The sequence below is a fragment of the Eretmochelys imbricata genome, chromosome 1 (genome assembly GCF_965152235.1).
Source record: "Eretmochelys imbricata isolate rEreImb1 chromosome 1, rEreImb1.hap1, whole genome shotgun sequence".
NCBI lineage: Eukaryota > Metazoa > Chordata > Testudines > Cheloniidae > Eretmochelys > Eretmochelys imbricata.
Window position 1 is genome coordinate 313,351,450 of NC_135572.1, and position 21,478 is coordinate 313,372,927.

A 21,478-nucleotide genomic window follows, 5' to 3' on the forward strand; every position below is an offset into this window, starting at 1 on the left:
TGTCCACATATTTCCTGAAATATTGTGCCCAGTACTGGACACAACACTCCAGTTGAGGCCTAATTAGCACAGAGTAGAGTGGAAGAATTATTTCTCGTGTCTTGCTAACAACACACCTGCTAATACATCTAAGAATGATGTTTGCTTTTTTTGCAACAGTGTTACACTGATGACTCATATTTAGCTTGTGATCCACTGTGACCCCCAGATCCCTTTCTGCAGTACTCCCTCCTAGGCACTCATTTCCCATTTTGTATGAGTGCAACTGATTGTTCCTTCTTAAGTAGAGTACTTTGCATTTGTCCTTATTGAATTTAGCAATTCTGCCATTTCCACATTTTCTGTTATTGTTTTTTGCCCTCATTGAGTAACAGGCCTACCCTGTCCTTGGTCTTCCTCTTGCTTCTAATGTATTTGTAGAATGTTTTCTTGTTGTCCTTTTTTATCTCTAGCTAGTGCTATCACCTCCTGTGACATGCATGCTATGTCTCTGTTAATGCAACCTAAAATTGCATTTGCTTTTTTTTGCAACCACATTGCTGACTCATGTTGAGGTTGTGATCCACCACAACTCCCAGATCCTTCTCAGCAGTGCTGCTGCCAAGCCAGTTATCCCCATTCTGAATTTGTGCATTTGGTTTTTCTTCCCTAAGTGTAGCACCTTACGTTTGTCTTTGCTGAATTTCAGTTTGGTTGTCTGTAGCCCAGTTCTCCAATTTGACAAGAACCATCTGAATCCTCATCTTCCCCCCCCCACACCTTTGTGTTATCTGCAAATTTGATCAGTATGTTCTCTATTCCTGCATCCAGGTCATTAATAAGGATGTTAAACAACACCAGACCCGGAACAGATCCCTGTGGAATCCCACTTGAGACCTCCCTCCAATCTGACATCATTCCATTAATAGTTACTCTTTGTTTGTGGTTGTTTAACCAATTATGTATCCACTTAGCGGTAGTTCTGTCAAACCCGCATTTCTCCAGCTTACTCATCAGAATGTCATGTCAAAGCCTTGCTGAAGTCCAGGTATATTATGTCCACTGCATTCTCCTATCTAACAAACCAGTCCCCTGTTAAAGAAGGAAATCAAGCTGGTTTGGCATGATTTGTTCTTCATAAATCCATGCTGGCTGCTAGTGATTATTCCTTCATCCTTCAGGTTTTCACAAACTGAATGTTTTATACATTGCTCTAGTAGCATCGTAGGATCGAAGTCAGGCTGACGGGTCTATAGTTCCCCAGCTCCTCCTTTTTCCACTTTTTAAAGATGGGCACTATGTTAGCCCTTCTCCAGTCTTCTGGGACCTCTCCTGTTGATACAGGAAAAACTTCCCAGACTCCATTTTGTATTCTTAAACTCCATTTTTTGTCTCTGACTTCTTCTGGAATAAGCAGAAATCACTTCACTAGCTGAAAGCTGCAGGTCACTTACCACTGGACGATGTGGGACACATGACTAGAGCTGAGAGATCTCTAGGCTGAGCATGCCCAGTGCTGAAAATTGAGGTAGCTACTGAGCATGTGCAGTGGAGGGTGAGAGAAAGGTCAGCTAGTTGACTAGCTGACTGACCACAGCTCATCCATACTAGTTCCAACTTGGTCTAAAGGTCAGAACTGTCAACCATAATTCTGAGGTAACGGTGTGCACTGAGCATGTGTGACTGGGGTATTTGCTTACGGGTATACAAGGAAGTCTCAGTAGGACAGTATAAAAGGTCAGCTGCCAGCAGGCAGAAGTCAGTCAGGAGCCAAGAAGAAGAATTGCTGGAGAAAGAGATCAGAGGGGTGGCCAAGACAACAGAAGAGCAGCTGAAAAGACAGTTTAGATAGAATTCTGAGGAGAGCACTTCTGAAGAAAGCACCTACAGCAGTAGCCACAACATCAGCAACACTGAAACAAAATAAATAAGGGATGATAGGACAGAGGCAACAGGAAGTGAGCTGCATCTGCAAAGGGAGAAATGGAGATGACTGGGAGTAAGTTGATTAAGAAGCTACAGTGGTAGCAACATTTGCAACAACACCTCAAAATCAAAGGATAGTGTGAGCTTGTCAGTTTTTTTTAAACTATAAATTTACCGTATAGTATAGTATAGATGTGTATGCTTGAAATGTGTGTGTGTGAGAGATTTGTATATTACCTATGTAGAATTTAAAGTATAAGTTAAGAATAGCTGTCAGCGCTTTGTTGCAAACTGGCCATTTGTAGCAAAGCGTCCTGCTTAGAATCATTTAAACTGTATGTGATTGTAATTTAAATGCTCTTTACCTTGCAATAAGAGATTTGTTTCTTATTTAGGGTTTTAGATCATATTGTAGTAGGGATTATTAGTGACATTAATAAAAATATATTTTGTTTTGGAAAATACACTGCTTGTGTCAATCACTTTATCAGAAGGTTATATGCATGTCCTTCAAGTGTTTCCTTAAGTACCCGGGAGACCCATACCCTAGGAAAAGCAGATTAAGGAGGTTATTTTATTAAGGCAGGTTACTCTAGGGGCACCCCAAAGCCTAAATTTTGGGGTAAAACTGTCATCCATGAGTTTGCAAATATTATTGCCAGTGGCTCCGAGATTTCTTCAGCTAATTCCTCAGGTGAATAGCATCAGGCCCTGCTGATTTGAATTCATTCAGGTTGGTCAGAAGATTCCTGACATGTTCTTTACTTATCCCAGTCTGCATCCCTTCCCCTTTATCATCTATGGTAATTTCACTAGTTGTCCAGTCACATTATTTTTTGTGAGAAGACTGAAGAAAAGTAGGTGTTGAGCAGCTCTGCCTTCCTAGCATCTTCCATTACCAGCTCACCTTCTCCATTGAGCAGCAGACCACGCTATCCTTGATCTTTCTTTTTTGTCTGACATATTTGATGAGCCCCTTCTTGTTGTCTCTAACATTCCTTGCCTGCTATACTCACTCTTTGTCTTGTCTTTTCTGATTTTGTCTCTACATGCTCATGCTATTCCCATGTATACTTCCTTGGTGACATGCCCCTCCTTCCATTTCCTGTCTGTATCCCTTTGGGGTTTTAGATAGCTAAAAAGTTCCTTATGCAGCCACATTGGCCTTCTGTGGCTCTTCTTACCTTTCCTCTGTGTCAGAATAGCTTGATCTTGAGCCTCTGGCATTGCCTCTTTTGCCAGCCCCCTTCCACTCCTTTTCTTCCTATTTGGGCTTTCCATGGGACCTTGCCTACTATTTCTCTGAGTTGGTTGAAATCTGTCTCTCTGAAGTCCAGTGTCCTTGTTTTGCTGCTCTCATGTCCTCCTTTCCATAGGATCTTGAATTCTATCAGATCATGATCACTTCCTCCCAAGTTCCCAGCCACCTTCACATTTACAACTAATTCATCCCCACTGGTCAAAACCAGATCCAAAATGGATGACCCCCTAGTTGTTTCCTCAACTTTCTGAATCAGAAAATTGTCCCCTACACACGCTAAGAATTTTCAAGACAAAATAAGTTTTGCTATGATAGTCTTCCAACCGATATCCTTCCAACAGAGTCCTGAACTTTATTATTTGCCATAATAGCCTTCCAACAGAGCCTTCCAACTATTATTTGTTATAAAAGCCTTCCAACAGAGTCTTGCACTTAGGATGGAAGAATCCCATGCACCGCTACAGAATAGGGACCGAGCGGCTAGGAAGCAGTTCTGCAGAAAAGGACCTAAGGGTTACAGTGAACGAGAAGCTGGATATGAGTCAACAGTGTGCCCTTGTTGCCAAGAAGGCTAACGGCATTTTGGGCTGTATAAGTAGGAGCATTGCCAGCAGATCGAGGGACATGATCATTCCCCCTCTATTCAGCATCGGTGAGGCCTCATCTGAATTACTGTGTCCAGTTTTGGGCACCACACTACAAGAACAATGTGGAAAAATTGGAAAGAGTCCAGCGAAGGGTAACAAAAATGATTAGGGGGCTGGAGCACATGACTTATGAGGAGAGGCTGAGGGAACTGGGATAATTTAGTCTGCAGAAGAGAAGAATGAGGTGGGATTTGATAGCTGCTTTCAACTACCTGAAAGGGGGTTCCAAAGAGGATGGATCTAGGCTGTTCTCAGTGGTATCAGATGACAGAACGAGGAGTAATGGTCTCAAGTTGCAGTGAGGGAGGTTTAGGCTGGATATTAGGAAAAACTTTTTCACTAGGAAGGTGGTGAAGCAGTGGAATGGGTTACCTAGGGAGGTGGTGGAATCTCCTTCCTTCGAGGTGTTTAAGGTCAGGCTTGACAAAGCCCTGGTTGGGATGATTTAATTGGGGATTGATCCGGCTTTGAGCGGGGGTTGGACTAGATGACCTCCTGAGGTCCCCTCCAACCTTGATATTCTATATCACATCAGGAAGTTAAAATCCCCCTTAATACTAGCTCATGTGTGTTAGCTAATCTTGTTACCTGGTTGTAGAATGACTCATACACTTCCTCTTCTTGATATGGTGGTCTATAATAGACCCCCACCATAAGTAAGTTCTTTTCTGTTCTTTTCTCTTTTTTATCCTGACCCAGAGACTTTTCAGTAGGTCTGTTGTTCACTTCTTCTTGGACCTCAAAGCAAGTGTGTACATTCTGGATGTATAGTGCAACACCTCCTCCTTTTTTCCCCTACTTATCCATTTGGAACAAGCTATATCCCTCAATGCTGGTACTCCACTCATGGGAGTTGTCCCACCAAATCTCTGTAATGCCAGTTAGGTCATGATTTTCTTCATATACCGTGACTTCCAGTTCATCCTGCTTGTTTCCCATACTCCTGCATTTGTACACAGGCATCGAAGGTGCTCAGCTTCCAGCAGCCCATCTGGAAGGTTCTTGGCAATTTTACTTGCTGCTTGCCAGCAGAAAGACAAATAGATAAAAGGCCTCTAGGAGGGCAGCACTGAGCCAAAAAAATTCCTTGAAGGTTCTTGCAATAAATGGAATTTTGTCAAAAATTCCATTTTCAGAGAACTGTAAAAGAATTTTTCTGGAATCTCTTTCTGGGAAAAAAAAAAAGTGTATTTGACTTTTTGTCCTGATTCAGGATGAAAAATTTTCAGAAACATGACATTTGTCACAGGAAGGGATTTGCATTTTTCGGCCAACTCTAGTTCTTACCGTACGGCAATGTTAACTTGGCCACATTACAAATACACAGTCCTTTCCAAGTGTGTGCAACAAACTCTACCTAACGAACTAAGGACCATCACAAACTTCACCAACTTCCACTCCAAGTGCCAGGGGCACTTTTTGACCTGCTTTCTCTAATATAAACACAAAACAGTTTGCACATTTTAAGAAATACAAAAACTAAACCCTATCAAAACAAAACACTACAATGCATATACTGTTCTCCTTCTCAGGAGGGGCTCAGAAAGAGAATAAACCATACATGACAGATGTTAGTAATGTCACTTAGTGCACTACTGAAAGGTGCACAAATACTATAGTGATGAGGGCAGTATAAGAACAATATAGACTTGGCTAGACTAGAATGAGTATTTTCTATTTCTCATTTCATGTTAAATGTATACCACAAAATGCTATATATATGGAATATGACTGAGCTCCAATAAGACAGGAATATATGGTAATTTGTCAAAAGCTTCCCCAGAGCTGCCTGGTTTGCTGTTCAAGTGTTGCAACTGTCATGCCTAGGCATAACATGCAACTATATCTTCAAAATATCAACAGATTTTAATACTGCTACCTTTAGATGCATACATCTACCTCTTTCTCCGCCCAGGTTATTTGTGGGGACTAATGTTGGGAGAATTCTGTTGCTGAAAACAATTATTCTCCTATTCCCAAAACCTTGGGGTAAGTAACTAAATTTAAACACTAATTTATAGTATGAGATTTTTTAAACTAGTCTTAATTAGAAAACTTGCCCCTAGTGATGTGACGTATTAGTTTGCACTGATTTTTTTTTAATACCAATTTCCATGTATGCAGTGTGGCATATGACAAGAGTTTATTGTAAAGGAATTTAACACCACCATTGAAAGGAGCCTCTGAGTTGGTCTTCAATTCTAACATAGTCATACTTCTTATGTTCCCATCATCTTCCTATCTAGACATTCATCTTGTAGATCAGGAATTCCTGGTAGATATTTATTTATAACTCATAAGTGTGACAAAATTTGGCACAAAATATAGTCTGTGCTGAGGAAAAACCAGGACAGCAATAACAAGGATTTTTCAGACCAGGATGAGGAGTGTTAACAGAGAGGTGAGGATGAAGACGCTTACACAGATCTAGTTTGCAATAAACATGTATTTGTACACAGTGTGGCTATCCCTCACTTTAATGATCACAAAAATCTGTCACATATTTTCAGAAGTGAGTGAGGAAATCTCTTTTTAACAATATACAACAAGTAGGCTTGGAAGGATTAGGTTTTTAATTGGTAAATGTCAATTTTACTATACACAAAAAAAACAACAAAAATATTTCCATTGATAATTATTGAAACATATAGCTAGGCGAAGTAAGAAAAATGCTGCTTGAGACCTGAATAGAGTTTGATGTAAGGATATCTACTTTGTATATTTTGACATGTGATGTTGACAATTTGTGTTTTCATGGCTATGAAACTTTACGTTTTTCAATATGAACTTCTATTGTCATAAAATAATTATTGTCTGACACCCCTATCCTCTGACCCTCCAATGTCCTGCAACTGTGAAAATGTTAATCAATAAAAATTGAAAAAAAAAAGCTTAAAAATAAACATCAATATTATCCATCAAAATTATTTTTTTTAAAAATCTAGTTCTGCCAAGCCTAGGCAGGTGAACATGTGCTGGCACACTGGTGCAGCATTACCAGAGAGAAAACTGGAAGGATAGCTACCATTTTATTAGCTCTCTATGACCTAGTCCAGTGGTTCTCAACCTGCTACCCAATTAGCAGCTGTGTGCTAAAGGCTGCTGCCCAGCTCCGTCCAGACCTGTCTGGCCGGGTCTGGGGCTGCTGCACATCCTGCCCCTGGAGTACCGCTCATGGCTCCACTCTGTGGAGGGGTCTCTGGGTGGGGACACTGGGCACAGGGGTCTGTGGTGGGGGTTGGGGGGGAGTGCTGTGGTTCTTAACCTGTGGCACAGGTAACACACTGGGGGGGCTGCATACGCAGCCCACAGTGATAAATAGGTTGAGAACCACTGACCTAGTCTAAGCTTGCAGCAGCATGTAGGGTATGCGTAGCTACACACTGCAGTGAAAGGCTCCGGCAGGAAGGGAAGCAGTGGGAAAAGGCTCCAGCAGCAGGGAGTGCCGAAGCCTCTTTCTCATGGGCAGCGGGTGAACTGGCTGTTGTGGGAGGCTAGCCCCCAGTCCCTCCCCTCTTGCCTGAGGCCCAGCTACTCCCCTTCTCCTTTTTCCTGCTTCCCCTCGCAGGAGCCCAGAGCACCCTCACCGTGGCCACCGGCCCACCGCAGCAGGGAAAGGCTCCAGTAGCAGGGAGACAGCGGGACACTACACTTCTAAGAATAGCTGTGTAGGTATGGGAGGCACTCTTTGTGCCAGTAAAGAGCTGTGTAGGGTATAGGGTAGCCAAGTATAGGGTATATAAGCAGTGCCTCACTGTCTCCATTGCTATTTATATCAGTGCTAGCTGGGTGTGCAGTTTCTGTACTATACATGCCACTGTAAGTGAACTTCTGCCCCTACTGAAGTCAGTGGAACTCAGTGGAGCCCAGGATTTAACTGTAGGTATTTTGAATGCTTGGATTGGGAGATCTATAGTTACTCAGTGACTGACAGTATGCTGGTAACCAGGGTTACCTGCTTTTGACACACACCAGAATTGGTTACTCACCACAGGTTTCATACTTAAAGTAATAATACAGTATATCAAGCCCAACACCAATAATTTACACCCTGCAGCCTTAATATCTCATTCTGCCTGTAATCCAATCTTGGTTACAAAAGTCACTGAGATGTGGTCAATTGCTAATTTGGGCTGGCACAATAATTCTGTGACGTATCCAAAGCAATCAGATTTGGGTAGATGAACATAGAAGCAACAGTGAGGATCAAACAGCATCTACCACTGTTAGTTCAGCAGATTAAATATCTCTGCAATGCCATCAACTGGATGTGAAGCTCTTCCAGCTGGTGTAAGCATCAGTTTGTCAGTCTGGTTACAAAATGCATAAGGTACAGTTTTCTGAGCCAAGTGAGGAGAGCTCCCCACACATTCAAAAAGGGTTAGGTGGGAGGTAACGGTGGATTTAACACCACTGAACCACCCAGTCCTAGAACGATTCAGGTGCTGGGCCCCTCCCCCCATAAACATGAACAGCCTGACCACTGTTCTAATGTACAATGATCCTCAAAAGGACCCCAGGGACAGATATGGCAGCCAGAGAGCCTCCAGGCCTAGGAAAAACCTGCCCATGCTGTGACAGGCAGACCACGTGCTAGCTCATACCAAGGTCCCCAATGCCTCAGTGGAATGCTGGCAAATACAGAGCTGGAATCAGTCTGGCTCACCTGCGTGTTAGTATTGTTAAAATGGGTATGAGAACTGTAGGAATGTGTTTAGATTTTATTGAATACCTGTCAGTTGCTGCATGCATTAATCTCACTCATAACCTCTGTATTCCATATTGTAAGGTAATATTTGAGCAGCTGTATCATGAGCCTTTGTAACTACATAACTCACTAGGGGGACAAACCCCAAATTGGTTGGGAGTTCTGTACTTATGCTTGATAACTGGCTGGTAAAATCTAAGTCCTCAGGCACTATAACAGCCTAACCATGGAGCCACAGACAGTCCACTTGGGTATGACGATCTACTTCGCCACCCAAAGTGAGTGTACCTTTGTGATAGATGGCCCCTTACATCAAGGATCACAGCAATATTCAGTTTATTCACAGTCCCAAAGGACCAGTCATTTACCCCAGGTTAATTGCACCTTAGATCTCACACCAAAGACAATGCCTGTACCCAATCCTATAATAAACTATACACCGATTTATTAATAGGGAAAGTAAACAAGATTATTTACAAGGTTAAAGCGGGTAAACATATATGCACAAATGAGTTACAATCTTAAAATTTCAAAAAGGTAATAGAAGCTTCTGTAATAAGCAAGCTCTACATGACCTATATGGCTAAACCAGGCTAAGCACTGGGGACCTCTTGCTTATGCCTAGTAACCACCCCCACCAAATCCAAGCAGCGTAGAAATCCAGTTTCTTCTTGTTAGAATGTTTTTATCCCCATCCTCCCTTGTGCTTTGAGCTGCAAACTTAGCTGATGGGAGGAATCCACTTGCAGGACTCATCTTCATGGGGGGAGTAAAACAACCAATGCCTTTTGTTGTCTTTATCATCCCACAGTAGTTGTGTTGGTCAGGATGGAACACCTGCTGTTGGAGAGCAGCACTTCATGCTAATTAATGCCTCTCTCCTGTCAGTTGATTTACACAGCTACAGAAGCTTACAAACACAACCACTCAAATATTACCCTTCAGTATGGGATACACAGGTTATAGATGAGATTAATGCATGCAGCAACTCACAAGCATTCAATAAAATCTAAACACAAAAACACATCATATAGTTCCAATACCTATTTTAAGAGTAACTAACGCACCGGTGATTCCAGCTATGAATGTGTCAGCATTCCACTGAGCCACGAGGACCTCGGCATGAGCTGGCACCTGGTCAGTCAGTGTTACACATGACTCCCTGGTTCCCCAGCAACATCCTCTTACATCAGCATCTCTACACCACCAGAATATCCTCCTCCACTGGGAGGCTCCTTCAGTAGCTGGTTTAGGACTGTTTTGTGACCAGCTTAAGGCAGTCCTATTGTACGAGTGAACTGGATTCTTAGTCTTGACACCCACCACCAGCACCATCCCACGGAAAACTACAGGCAGCTTTCCTTCTTCGAAGTGTCAGTCACATCACTGGCAATTTACTTCAACTTGTTCTAGGCACTGGACATGATTTTGCTAGGTCTCCTGTAAGAACAGGTTTCACTCATATGAACAGAGTCTGATTATCTGATTGCCCTGAAGAATGTTTTGTATCGGAATACAGTCCACTACCTAAGACAGTGACTGCAGGTGAATGGCTTATAATAAAGATGCTGTCAATCAATTCATGACCTCTACACTACTACCTTTCATACATTTAGACATGGAACATGCTCCAATTTTCCACTGGCATGGTCACAATGTGATATACTTACAACAGCTTTCAGTGTACTGAGCCTAACACGCATGGCAAAACAGTGTACGTTTGTAAAATGAAACTGCCTAACAGCTGTCTATTTGAAGATGATGAAGGTGGCTTATTCAGAGCATTTTTGGAGGGATAGATGCATGCCCAGGAGGGGCAGTGTGCGGTTTTAATAAATGAAGTGTCATTTATATAAACCTCCCTCGGCTTCCCTTTATTTATTGAAATGGCTCCTGAGGTCTCCTATTGTCCAGGCTGTTCTTGCTGAGTCTTTACTCATTCTGGCAGCTGGCAATTTATAAGCAGATGAAGAAAGAGTGTATGTGTCAGGATTTCTAAGCGGTTAAGGGATGGGATTTTCAAAAAGCACTCAGTGTTGGCCTATCTCTGCTGCCACTGAAGTCAATGGTAAAAAGTTCTTCTGGTTTCAATAGGAGCAGAGATGAATGAATGCTAAGGGTTTTTGAAAATCCCACCTTACATCCTTTTTAAAAAGTTCTCAGTTTTAGCATGAAGCATTAACATTAGCTGAAATGTTAGGCCACTGCATTCCCCACTTACCAACCATTTTGCTGTTAGTGCTTGCCACATGTGATGTTACCTCAGAAAACACTGCCTCCCATGTTCCTTCTAGGAAGGCTGGTACAGTACCAGTGAGTTGTGTTTTATCACGTACCAATTAGTGTACACATGCATTAGTGCCTTCCACTAGGTGGACTGTGAGATCTGCACACGTGAGCTCAACCATAGCACCCACTATAGCACCCTCTAATGACTTAGGATTTACTTAGGATACAAGCCAACACAAAGAATAAAAGCCTTCACAACAGTGGCACATGGATAGGCCAGTATATTTAGGTAGAAAGTCCTTAGGTTCAGTCCTTTAGCCAAAAGTTAATACAACAATTGAGCATCTGTAACTCACTGGTCAATGCATAGTATGTCTTCCTCAGTGTGCCCAATCACTGAAGAGGTGAGTTGTAACAGACTCATAACTGGTGAGCGTGGCTCTTCAGCTCAAGCTAGAGAAACTCATAATTTTAGCCCTGGAAGTCTCTAGTTCAATCCCCAGAGTCAGTCAAGATGGCGGTCATCACACATGATCACAATTACAATTTCTAGATGTACCATGTTTAGGAAGAATAACAGAGAAATGACAGAATTCTTAGAGGTATTCTTCCAAGCATCAAAATGTCTGAATTCCCTGGGAGATGACAGACAAGCTATGTTCAGGGACATAACGAAGCTTTATGACAGGACATTTAGTTGGCACTGACATGCTAGACAACAAACATTTCCCAACTCAAACTTCGATAATCCTCCCCAATACAAAATTTCACGGGGTTTCTCCTGTGGAGGCTGCAACTTAGTGAAGTTAAATTAAGCATGAAAAAAAAAATCTCCTCAACTGCTTCTATCATCTTTGTCAAAGTCTGATCCATGTTTATTGAGTTTATCAGATTTTTTTTGTATTATTAGAATAAGCAAACAGAATCACACAGAGCTGAACTACATATTCCCTCATTACATTAAAGATTTACTACCGTTTCTCAAAAAATTTACCCATTGTAACAAGTAATTTCTCAGACTCATAGAGCAGCAAGAAATTCTTCATTTAATATGTTATCTTGAGATGAACAACAGCATTTGTCAGGCTCTACAGCCTCTGAGCGGAGCTGACAAAGTCAGAGGAAAAGTAAAGATAATACTCTGCAGAGAAAAATGCCCAATCGCCTCTGAGATAAGCCTGACAGAATGCATTGCACTTCCTATAAAGACTGTAAAACAGCATTTTCACTTACAAAAGTTTAGGTAAAGGCCTGTTCTTTTAGGGAAAAATGTGTCACAGAATTTACAAAGAAAGAAGCAGCCTCCAAAGAGAAAGTTGTATCTGTAACTCTAGGCTATGAAGTCAGTCTCTGTACAGTCAGGGCCGTCCTTAGGCATACGCAGCATACACGGCTGCATAGGGCACCTGAAAATTTGGGGCACCACTAGGACCATAGGCACTGACTTCTAATCTTGCCGGGGGGTGCTCGACACCCCGAGTCTGCTCCAAGCCCCGCCCCCACTCCACCCCTTCCCCCAAGCCCCTGCCCTGCCTCTTCCCATCCCTGCTCCACTCCCACCCCTCCTCTTCCCCACCTCCTCCCCCTCCCTCCCACAGCTGTTTGCGGTGCTCCAGAAGCGCTGGGAGGAGTTGGTAAGCGTGGGGCTGCCGGTGCATGAGAGGCGTGGGGGGAGGGGGCAGAAGGGGGGGAGCTTTGCGCCGGTGGGTGCTCCCTACCCACTACATTTTCCCCGTGGGTGCTCCAGCCCCGGAGCACCCACCCACGGAGTCCACGCCTAGGACTGGGACAGCAGGTCAGAGTGGGTCGGCTCCTGCACACCCAGCACGCGCAGCAGTCTCCTTACTAGGCAGAGGGTAGGGGGCCGTATTCACAGGGCCGAATGCGCCAGCATAAGGGCACCGGTTGCACCAGCATAGGGGCACCAGTATTCACAGAGCCAAATGAGCCGGCGTTGGGGCACCAGTTGCGCCAGCATACGGGCACTAGTTTAATTATACTGCGCAGCGCCCCATAAATCCTAAGGGCGGTCCTGTGTACAGTGCTACAACATGCCCGTAACATGCATGCATCCAGATAAGGATATTACACTTGCTGCCATTACTCACGATCAGGGAGCATGATGGGCATTTAGAGCACCTGCAAAGACCACTAAGTAATATCTGAAAGGCCCAGACCCAATCCTCTGATCAGAAAGGCTACTTATTTTACACATATTGGGTGAAATCTTAGCCCAGATAATGTTAATAGCAAAACTTCCACTGACTTGACGTGCGATGTGCAGCTGTTCTCCCGCATGTGTATTTGGAGTAAAACTTGGATCATAAAGAAGCAGAGATATCCAGAAGAGGTGACCTGCACTTCCCTGTGCTTGTCACTGCTACCTATTGATAGGTCACAGCAATCTGATTCTCACAACCTGTTAATTACCTCCACTCAACAGATGTCATGGTATGGCAAATCTTTTGTGCATTACTTAACTTGCCTCCCTTTTACAGACTTCTGTTCTTTTTATTTCCACATTAGTAACATATTAACATGGTTAAAGTGGACTGACAGTGCCTTACACCCTTCCAGAATGGTGAGTGCACCCACACTGAAATCTCAGAAAACCAGGAAATACAGAGTTAAAGTACACAGCAGCTCCAAACTGCAACCTTAACTCTGCCCCCTGCAACTAGCAAGAGCTCTGGGAACAGGCTTTAAGTATGTTTCAGCCAGGGCTGTCCTATTAGAAGCAGACATGAGGAATGACTAAGTAACTATCATTTTATGTGATGTATTGTGCAGAACTGTATTCTCCCATTCATCTGCACGTCCCATGCATAAAGGACAGCTGTATTGATTGCCACAGAATTCTCATGGTAGGTTGCCATGGCTCACCCAGTGACACAGGGAGAGGAACATCAGGGATCCCTTGTTTCTGAGCCAAGTTATGTGGATTGTGCAAGTAGAGGTGCACAATAGTCTATTCTTGCCGCGGGGATTTGCAGCAGTCTGGTACCCTGCATGACAGTGCACTACCGGGCAGAAGTAAGGGCAGGTGACGTTCTAGAGATAGTCCTTAGGATGAAGGTTCAGGGGTTGTAACGTGTGGCAACTCTGGTGTGTTATGTGCAGAAGACATGACGTGATTGAGTACAGGCCAGGTGTAATCAACTGATGTTCACTAACACTGCCCAAAATGCAACTTTTGCCTTACTGAGGATGTGGTCTGACAGCTTCTTCTAGTGTATTCGCGTGCTGTGTCCCCTCCCCACAGTGCTCCATATCATCTGGAAGACAGAGTGCAACAGTGTCTGTCAGGGGAGGGTTGGGGCACCCCTCAAAGGGGACTGGGAGAATTAAGGTTGCAGAGTGGTGCTGGGATGTACATTAACTCTTATTCCCTGGTTTTAAGAAGTTTAAGTATACGTGCAGTTGATACTCTGAAAAGGTACAAGGCGCTGCCAGTCAAACTTAACTGCGCCAGTGAAGTTTTTGGGCAGTGAAATTCCCGTGGTGGTGGTGGTTTCTTTGTTTTCTTTCTTTTTTTTTTTTTTTAAGAAGTGGTGGAAGTGAGAAGGTCACGACTGGGGGTCACAAGAGGCTTCCAGGGAAAACTCACTGCCACTCAACTACCAGCTGTGCTCACCTCTTGGCCCCTCCATGCCCCCAACCCCTGTTGTGACAAACCAGTTTTCAAGGCAATCTCCTTATGCATGTGGATATTAGAGCACTTTGATTATTAAAATCTGCTCCTTACTGGGAGATAGGGTGACCAGTAGCAAGTGTGAAAAATCAGAACAGGCGGTGGAGCATAATAGGTGCCTGTATAAGACGAAGCCATGAATATTGGAACCTATAAAATCAGGACATCTGGTCACCGTACTGGGGGAGGTAGCTGTAACTAAAGAACCCCTTAACTGAACCACTGCAGCTTGCTGCACTGTCTCTACTCCTGGCCCTCGTATACCCACACCACAGTTAAGGTTACAGCAGGATTTCCATTTTAACAGGGGTGAAAAAGGTCTACAAAACATTTTCTTTGGGGTAAGAGTATCATTTTAAACTCTTTACTTCAGTTTTGTTCACTGCTTGATTTTTCTACAGAAGTTTGTGGAGGAAACTATCATGTGAAGGTTGCTATTACTGTTTTTAAAAGGGTCAGGAGACTAAAAATTTTAGTGTCCATTTCCTTTGGACCTCTTTTCCCAAGAAACTAGAGCACTTGGAGAGTTGAAATAGATAGGATTGAACTCTTGGTTGGTATAGACTGGATGAATTGTTATAGGAAGTTCAAATTTCCTGTGTTTACTTTTCATGATAAATGTAAGTGGCTGTTTTGACTGATGACAGTATTCTAGTGTAGTATTAGTCAATGATAATCTTAATGCAGTCCCTAGAACAGGGCTGTCTGTTGTGAATGCATTTTCTGATGCTCAGCAACTTCTTTAAACATGCTGACACTGGTGAGAATCACAGCTACCTGTTTTTGTTTGATCACACTTGGTCCCACTATTCAGGGAATGGGGCTGGGGGGAGGGATAGCTCAGTGGTTTGAGCATTGGCCTGCTAAACCCAGGGTCGTGAGTTCAATCCCTGAGGGGGCCATTTAGGGATTGGGCCAAAAATTGGGGATTGATCCTGCTTTGAGCAGGGGGTTGGATTAGATGACCTCCTGAGGTCCCTTCCAACCCTGGTATCCTATAAGGAGCATTAAGCACAAGTGATTACATCACCCTAATGCTGCTACTTACTAGAGTCTTTCACCTTCCCTCTATGACATTAATGCTATTTCCTTGATAATACTGCAAGTAAAACCAGTCTGAAATTTGGATTTTAGAGCACTTTGAAATATTGTCTCTTAAACCAGAAGCTTTGCTCTTATTGCAAAACTTCCAGAAGGAGCCCCTGAAGAATGCAGGCAGAAAGCCGCTAATGAACACAAGACACATACAGAAATACTTGCTTATAGCACAGAGGGGGGCAAACTACGGCCCGCGGGCCACATCTGGCCCGCAGGACCCTTCCCTCTAGCCCCTGAGCTCCTGCCAGGGAGCGGGGTCAGGACAGGCTTGCAGAGGAGCCAGCCCAACTCCCGGGCAGCGTGGCTGCAGCTCAGGCTAGGCAGCATGGCTATAGTGTCACCAGACCTGGTGCTCCAGGGCGGTGTGGTCAAGGGGCCTGGGCCCTGCTGCTGGGGACAGGAGCAGAGCAAGCCAGCGCCCCCCCTTCACCTCCAGCATGCTTAGCCCCTGTCCCCAGCAGCCAAGCCCAGATAGGAAGCGAGCCCTGCCTGACTGTCAGGGAGAGCAGCCAAACGAGCAGGGGAAACGCACAGGGAAAGGACTGAGCCCCCTTTTCCCCCACCCCATAGGTAACATGGGGCGGGGAGAGCAGGGAGGGTTGGATAGGGGGCTGGGGGGTGGTCAGGAGGTGGGGAGCAGGGGAGATTGGATAGGGGATGGATGTCTGGGGGGAGGATGCTCAGGGGGCAGAGAGCAGGGGTGTTTGGATAGGATGCAGGAGTCCCAGGGGGCTGGAATGGGGGCGGGGGCTAGGCCACATCTCTCTGTTTTGGGAGAGCCTTCCCTACCCAGCCCTCCATACAATTTCTGTACCTGATGTGGCCCTAGGGCCACAAAGTTTGCCCACCCCTGTTATAGCATCACAGAGATTGATTGGGCCACTGCAAGTACCAACTCCAGTACTCACAGGTAACATCAAGCTAACTGCTAATCCCCCTGACGTCAGGGCAACACCACAACATACAAGACAATGACAACACTACAATAAAGATATTGCACCATCTAGTGGTGGAGGTGCTGTCTATACTAACCATTACAATAATCAGAATGCTGCTGAGGGCAGGAGTCAAAACTCATAGCACTTGGGGCTGCCAAGGTTCTCTGGCCATCCCATGTCACCTTGAAAAATCCACATACACGGACATCAGGCTGTAAATACTCTGGCTTGCAACAGAGCCACATTCCTGCTGTGCATTCGTATCTGGCTCTTCCAGGCTCATCAGTTTGGTTTGAGCCATGTTGCAGAGCCAACATTTACCCTGCATGACTTTTTAAATGTTGCTTCCCCAAAGGGGCAGTGAGTGCCAGGCATTAGTTGAGCTCAATCGTGTGTGGGTGATATCTGTTTTGGGAGGATATGAGCTCTCATTTGAGCCTCTGGGCTGCCCAAACTTTGCAATAATTGTAAAATGTTGACTTCACTTGAATTTTTTTGCACGGGGAGGTTGTATCTCAAGAATGCCTTGCTCAGGTGGTCTTAGATATGGAGCACTATTCCTGCTCCCCATAATGCCTAGCAATTTTCAGAGAACCCAAGTAAGCCTATGGATTTTAGAGCACTTAGAAAAACTGGCTGTTAAACAGTAAGCTGGCCTCACCATTAACTATAGCAATGCTACTGCTCACAACCAATGCCTGTCTCTTGATCAGTTGTGCAATCTCTAACTCACAGTGAAACTGAGACTACTTCAAGCCCCTCCGTCTGGTAATCGTCACCATGGGTTTTGGAGCCCAACCCTCCTGCAGATTAGAATGCAGTTGAATATGAGAAGGTGTGTAATACTTGAAGACAGCACCCAAAATGCTTAAGAATCACTGATATTGCTTACGAGGGAAAAAGGTAATACATGCAACTGTAGACCCTGCTCCATTCTTGGGACTATAATAGCATTAGTGAATCATGTAGTGTCATCTTATTGATTGAACGCTAGTTGAAGTCCAATTTGGGGAACTATATGACTGTCTCATTGAAAAGCTAACTAGAAACTACTGTTCTCATTGCCACAAACCCCCTAATGTATGTACAATATTGGTACAATTGGTTCTCTTCAGTTTAGAGAAGGCCAGGATTTTGCTCGCAGAGAAGCTGTATTATCTCTCACTCTTGTACTGAGTTGTTCTTGTTACTTTAGGTAATAAAGAGTGATGGAAAGAGTGAGGGAAATATATGTAAATCCAATACTGATTGTCGTTTTTTACCTTCAAGGAATAAAAGTCTGAAATCAAACCATGTATGTGTGGTAACTCAAGCTTACCTACATCCCTGTCTCTGATACAGTAGTCTGGCGAGCTCTCAAAGTATACCAGGTCATTCTTGGTGGGCTTCTTAAATCTCTTGTTAGCCACGGTGAAACCAGTGCCATCTTGATTCATGACCACCTGAATCGCTCCATTGTATTTCCTCCATAGATAATCTCCTGTTTTCCTAAAGTCTGCCATGGCCAGCCAGCAGGTTCTCAGAGTACATGATCCACTCACACCATGACATTTGCACTCCTGTTTCAAAAACCGCTTCACAGCCTGCCAAAAAAGCCAGTGAAATATAAACAGGTAAAACAGGCTACATTTTAATTTATGTTTTTCACTCCCCTCCCATTGATCCTGCAGTCTCAGCTTTGTAATGGCTCCTGTAATCATGGTCTGTGGTGACACCCACTGGCAGCAGTGAGTCATCCTCACAAGGTTAGGACAGTCTGCTTAGTTTACTCAAAAAGAAAAGCATCAAATGCTCAAATAAATTGGTTAGTCTCTAAGGTGCCACAAGTACTCCTTTTCTTTTTGAGAATACAGGCTAACACGGCTGTTACTCTGAAACCTTAGTTTACTCAGTTATACCAACAATCTTCAGGATTGGTGTTTTCTCCTCTCCCTCTACTTTCAGTCTCCCTGAAGATCCAGGCAACGCTACTGAGAAATCATTTCCCTCCTTCCCTCCACTGATATCTGGGACAGAAATTAAGTTCTAGTGACAGAACACAAATGTCTGGAAGTCAATGGGAATGCACATGCATAACTGAAGGCAGAATCTGCCCCCTCAGAAATGCTATTGGGTTTACTGTGTTGTCATTCAGCTTGAGGTAACACCATACCAGACCTGTCAATCTCACTTTTTATGAGGTTGCCCATTTCCAAGAGATCCTTCACCGTGGTTAAAATTGATCAAAAAAATGTGAAATTCACAATTTCAACTAATCTTTTCATCAAAATTTCAGTGGAAAGCAGGTCAAAATCCAATATAAACATTTTTACAGTAATTTTTCCATTTCTCATCCAGATCTATCCATGGTATCTGAGTGCCTATCCAGATCTACAAAGAGTTTCTTAGATGTGGCTTGTTTAACCTGGTTTCTTAGTAATTTTATTATTAATAAACCAGTAATTAACCTGGTTTCTTAGTAATTTTATTTTACACAGACAACATAAAGTGTGTTATGTCATCAGACTAGGGCATCCGATGTGAGCTAGTCATTTTCATCTATGTGGCATCTGAAAGCAAAATATATGTATAACTTCTATTTTTACCATTTTTTTTAGAAAGGTTTATAAGAATTTTATTGCCTTGCACTTGAGGCCTTCATCGTCATCATTCATATAATGATTGGATGGTGTTAAAGCAGTCTCAGCTTCAGGTCAGGCTTTTAACATATTTGTATGGATGTTACTGAACAAATAACGGGTAAATTTATTAATTATATGATAAGTCATAGTACATAGACCTTTGATCTATGACAATTACATCTCTGGAAGTCTATTCTTAGGATTCATGAAATGCATGCATGTTAGGGTCTGTGTTGCAGAAAAGAAAAAAAAGCCCTATTACTGGATCTGGAGTAGACTGGAATGGCCTTTTCCAGCCCAGAGCTTTCTAAAGAAGTTACAATACATTACATACCCTGAGTAAGAGACCAGCATCTTGGTTTCCTTCTGTGACTGGTAAACAATTAGATCACTCTGGTTCAAATCAGTCACTGACATTCTCACAGTCCTATCTGGACTGATGAACTTAGTATTAAAATAAGGCCCCAATTCAGCAAGGAATTTAAGCACATGTCTAACTTTAAGCATGTGAGTAGAAATTAATGAGACTTCTCAGTACTTAAAGTTAGGCACATGTTTAAGTACCTTGCTGAACTGAGGCCTCAGACATCAAAAGCCGCCCATTAAGATATAGGAGGGTTTTTTCTTAAGTGATGCTCAGATAATGATATACAATATAGCCATTCATTTGGTGCATATGGGATGTTCTGATTTACTCAAATGTAAGGGCTAGTTTTGAAAGGGCCTCTCATCACAATTTGGCCTTCCATTTTGTAGAGGAAAAATAACTGGATACAATTCATTCCATCTAGACCTGTAACTGCCAGATTTGTTGATACACTCAGGTAATGAGACATCTAAAGGACATCATGTTCTAACTAAATTTAAACCACTAAACTGTGGGTACAAAACGGGAACCCCCTTCTAAAAATCAGGTTCTAAAGCATACAGGGATTTGCTTTATAACTTTTGTTTCTTGGCTAGTTTAAAACTTAAAACATTTGCTGAAGTCTCTTCATTGATCTTATGCCCCCAACCTATTCACTTACCAGATGTGGTGGTACCTTTCTAGATCAATGTTAATAGCTTGTTTATTTTTTTTTAGCAGTTAGATATCCTGAAACATTGCATGGACAGCAGATACTCCCAGCCAAGGAGCTTTCACCCTTATAAAATCAGGAGCTGTCTCATATACACAACAGCCACTTGCAGTCAGTCCCTTACACTATAAAGCCAGTTGAGATAGCCCTCTTTGACTGGCCATTCTGACACTTCATTGGATTGGATAATCTCATCTGGCTAAACCATGTGTTGTCGACAACCATTTGAAAGTAGGGGGAGAAAGGCTGTTAGAAAACAAAAAAACAGACAAACAAACAGTCTAACATGGAGGACCATTGTAGATTCACCAGAATTAACCAAATCAAGGGTTAAAAGGGGACACATTTTTCTTATGGTGGATGGTTAATGTAAAAGGACTTCATATCCATTTTAGGGAATTTTTTTTTAAAACGATCACACAAAATATGAAAAATATTCTTCCTATTTAATGTGCATGGAAAAAGAACACAGATTCATGAACAAAGTCATCAAAATTCTTCATTTTTAACGAGTAAATCTTCTCTTCGGTGAAAGTACAGATTCTGGTGCGGCTATATGACAATTTTTCAGATGCTGTGCATATAATGATTTTCCTGTCCTCTGAATAATTAATCAATACACTCCAGTCACATGGACCATACTCATTTATATGTATTCTATAAATGCCAAGGCAAAAGGTGAGTGTATTTTCCAACTCACTGCACAAGCAGTAGGAAACATGCCTAGCGGTTTATTGCCATTTATTAACAAAAATAAGACTATTTTGGAAGTTCCAAGGATATTATTTTAACACACTGTTCGGATAAAGGTTGGGTCAGAGCCTTTGGGCTAAACAAGTGCAATTTGTTTCTATTTATTTTTTAATATTTGCATTTTTTAGATGAGTGAAGTAGGTATATTTCACCCCCTCTGATCATTTCTGTTTGCATGTTTATTGTCTCCATGTAGATGTAAATTACGCTATTTTATTTCATTGTTGGGATAGAAGGATTTGTTGGGCCAAACCAATCCTTTGCTGTTGTCTTCAAGTGTATTTAAAGGTTTCCCTTCTTTATTCACCCAGGTTAGAATTCACCTATGTGCAAGGTCTAGGCACCAATTAAACTCTCACTTACACTCTGATCTTGCAAAGACTTATACAAGTGCTTAGCACAGATTAGCACATGGTTGTCTTCGTGCTTGGGTGGGAACCCCTGTCATAGAATTTAAGGCCTGTAGGGACCACCAGACCATCTAGTCTGATCTCCTGACATGAATAATTTCATTGATTTCAATGGGATAACTACTCACTGTATATAAA

General features: G+C 42.9%; 1 protein-coding gene across 1 annotated transcript in view; it reads right to left on the reverse strand.

The window, feature by feature from the left end:
- Window positions 1–21,478, reverse strand: part of WNT2 (Wnt family member 2) — a 47,874-nt gene that overhangs the window by 14,699 nt on the left and 11,697 nt on the right. Inside the window, exon 4 of the mRNA XM_077807827.1 lies at window positions 17,796–18,060. Coding sequence (XP_077663953.1) covers window positions 17,796–18,060 — 265 coding nt within the window. The remainder of the gene's footprint in view (window positions 1–17,795; window positions 18,061–21,478) is intronic.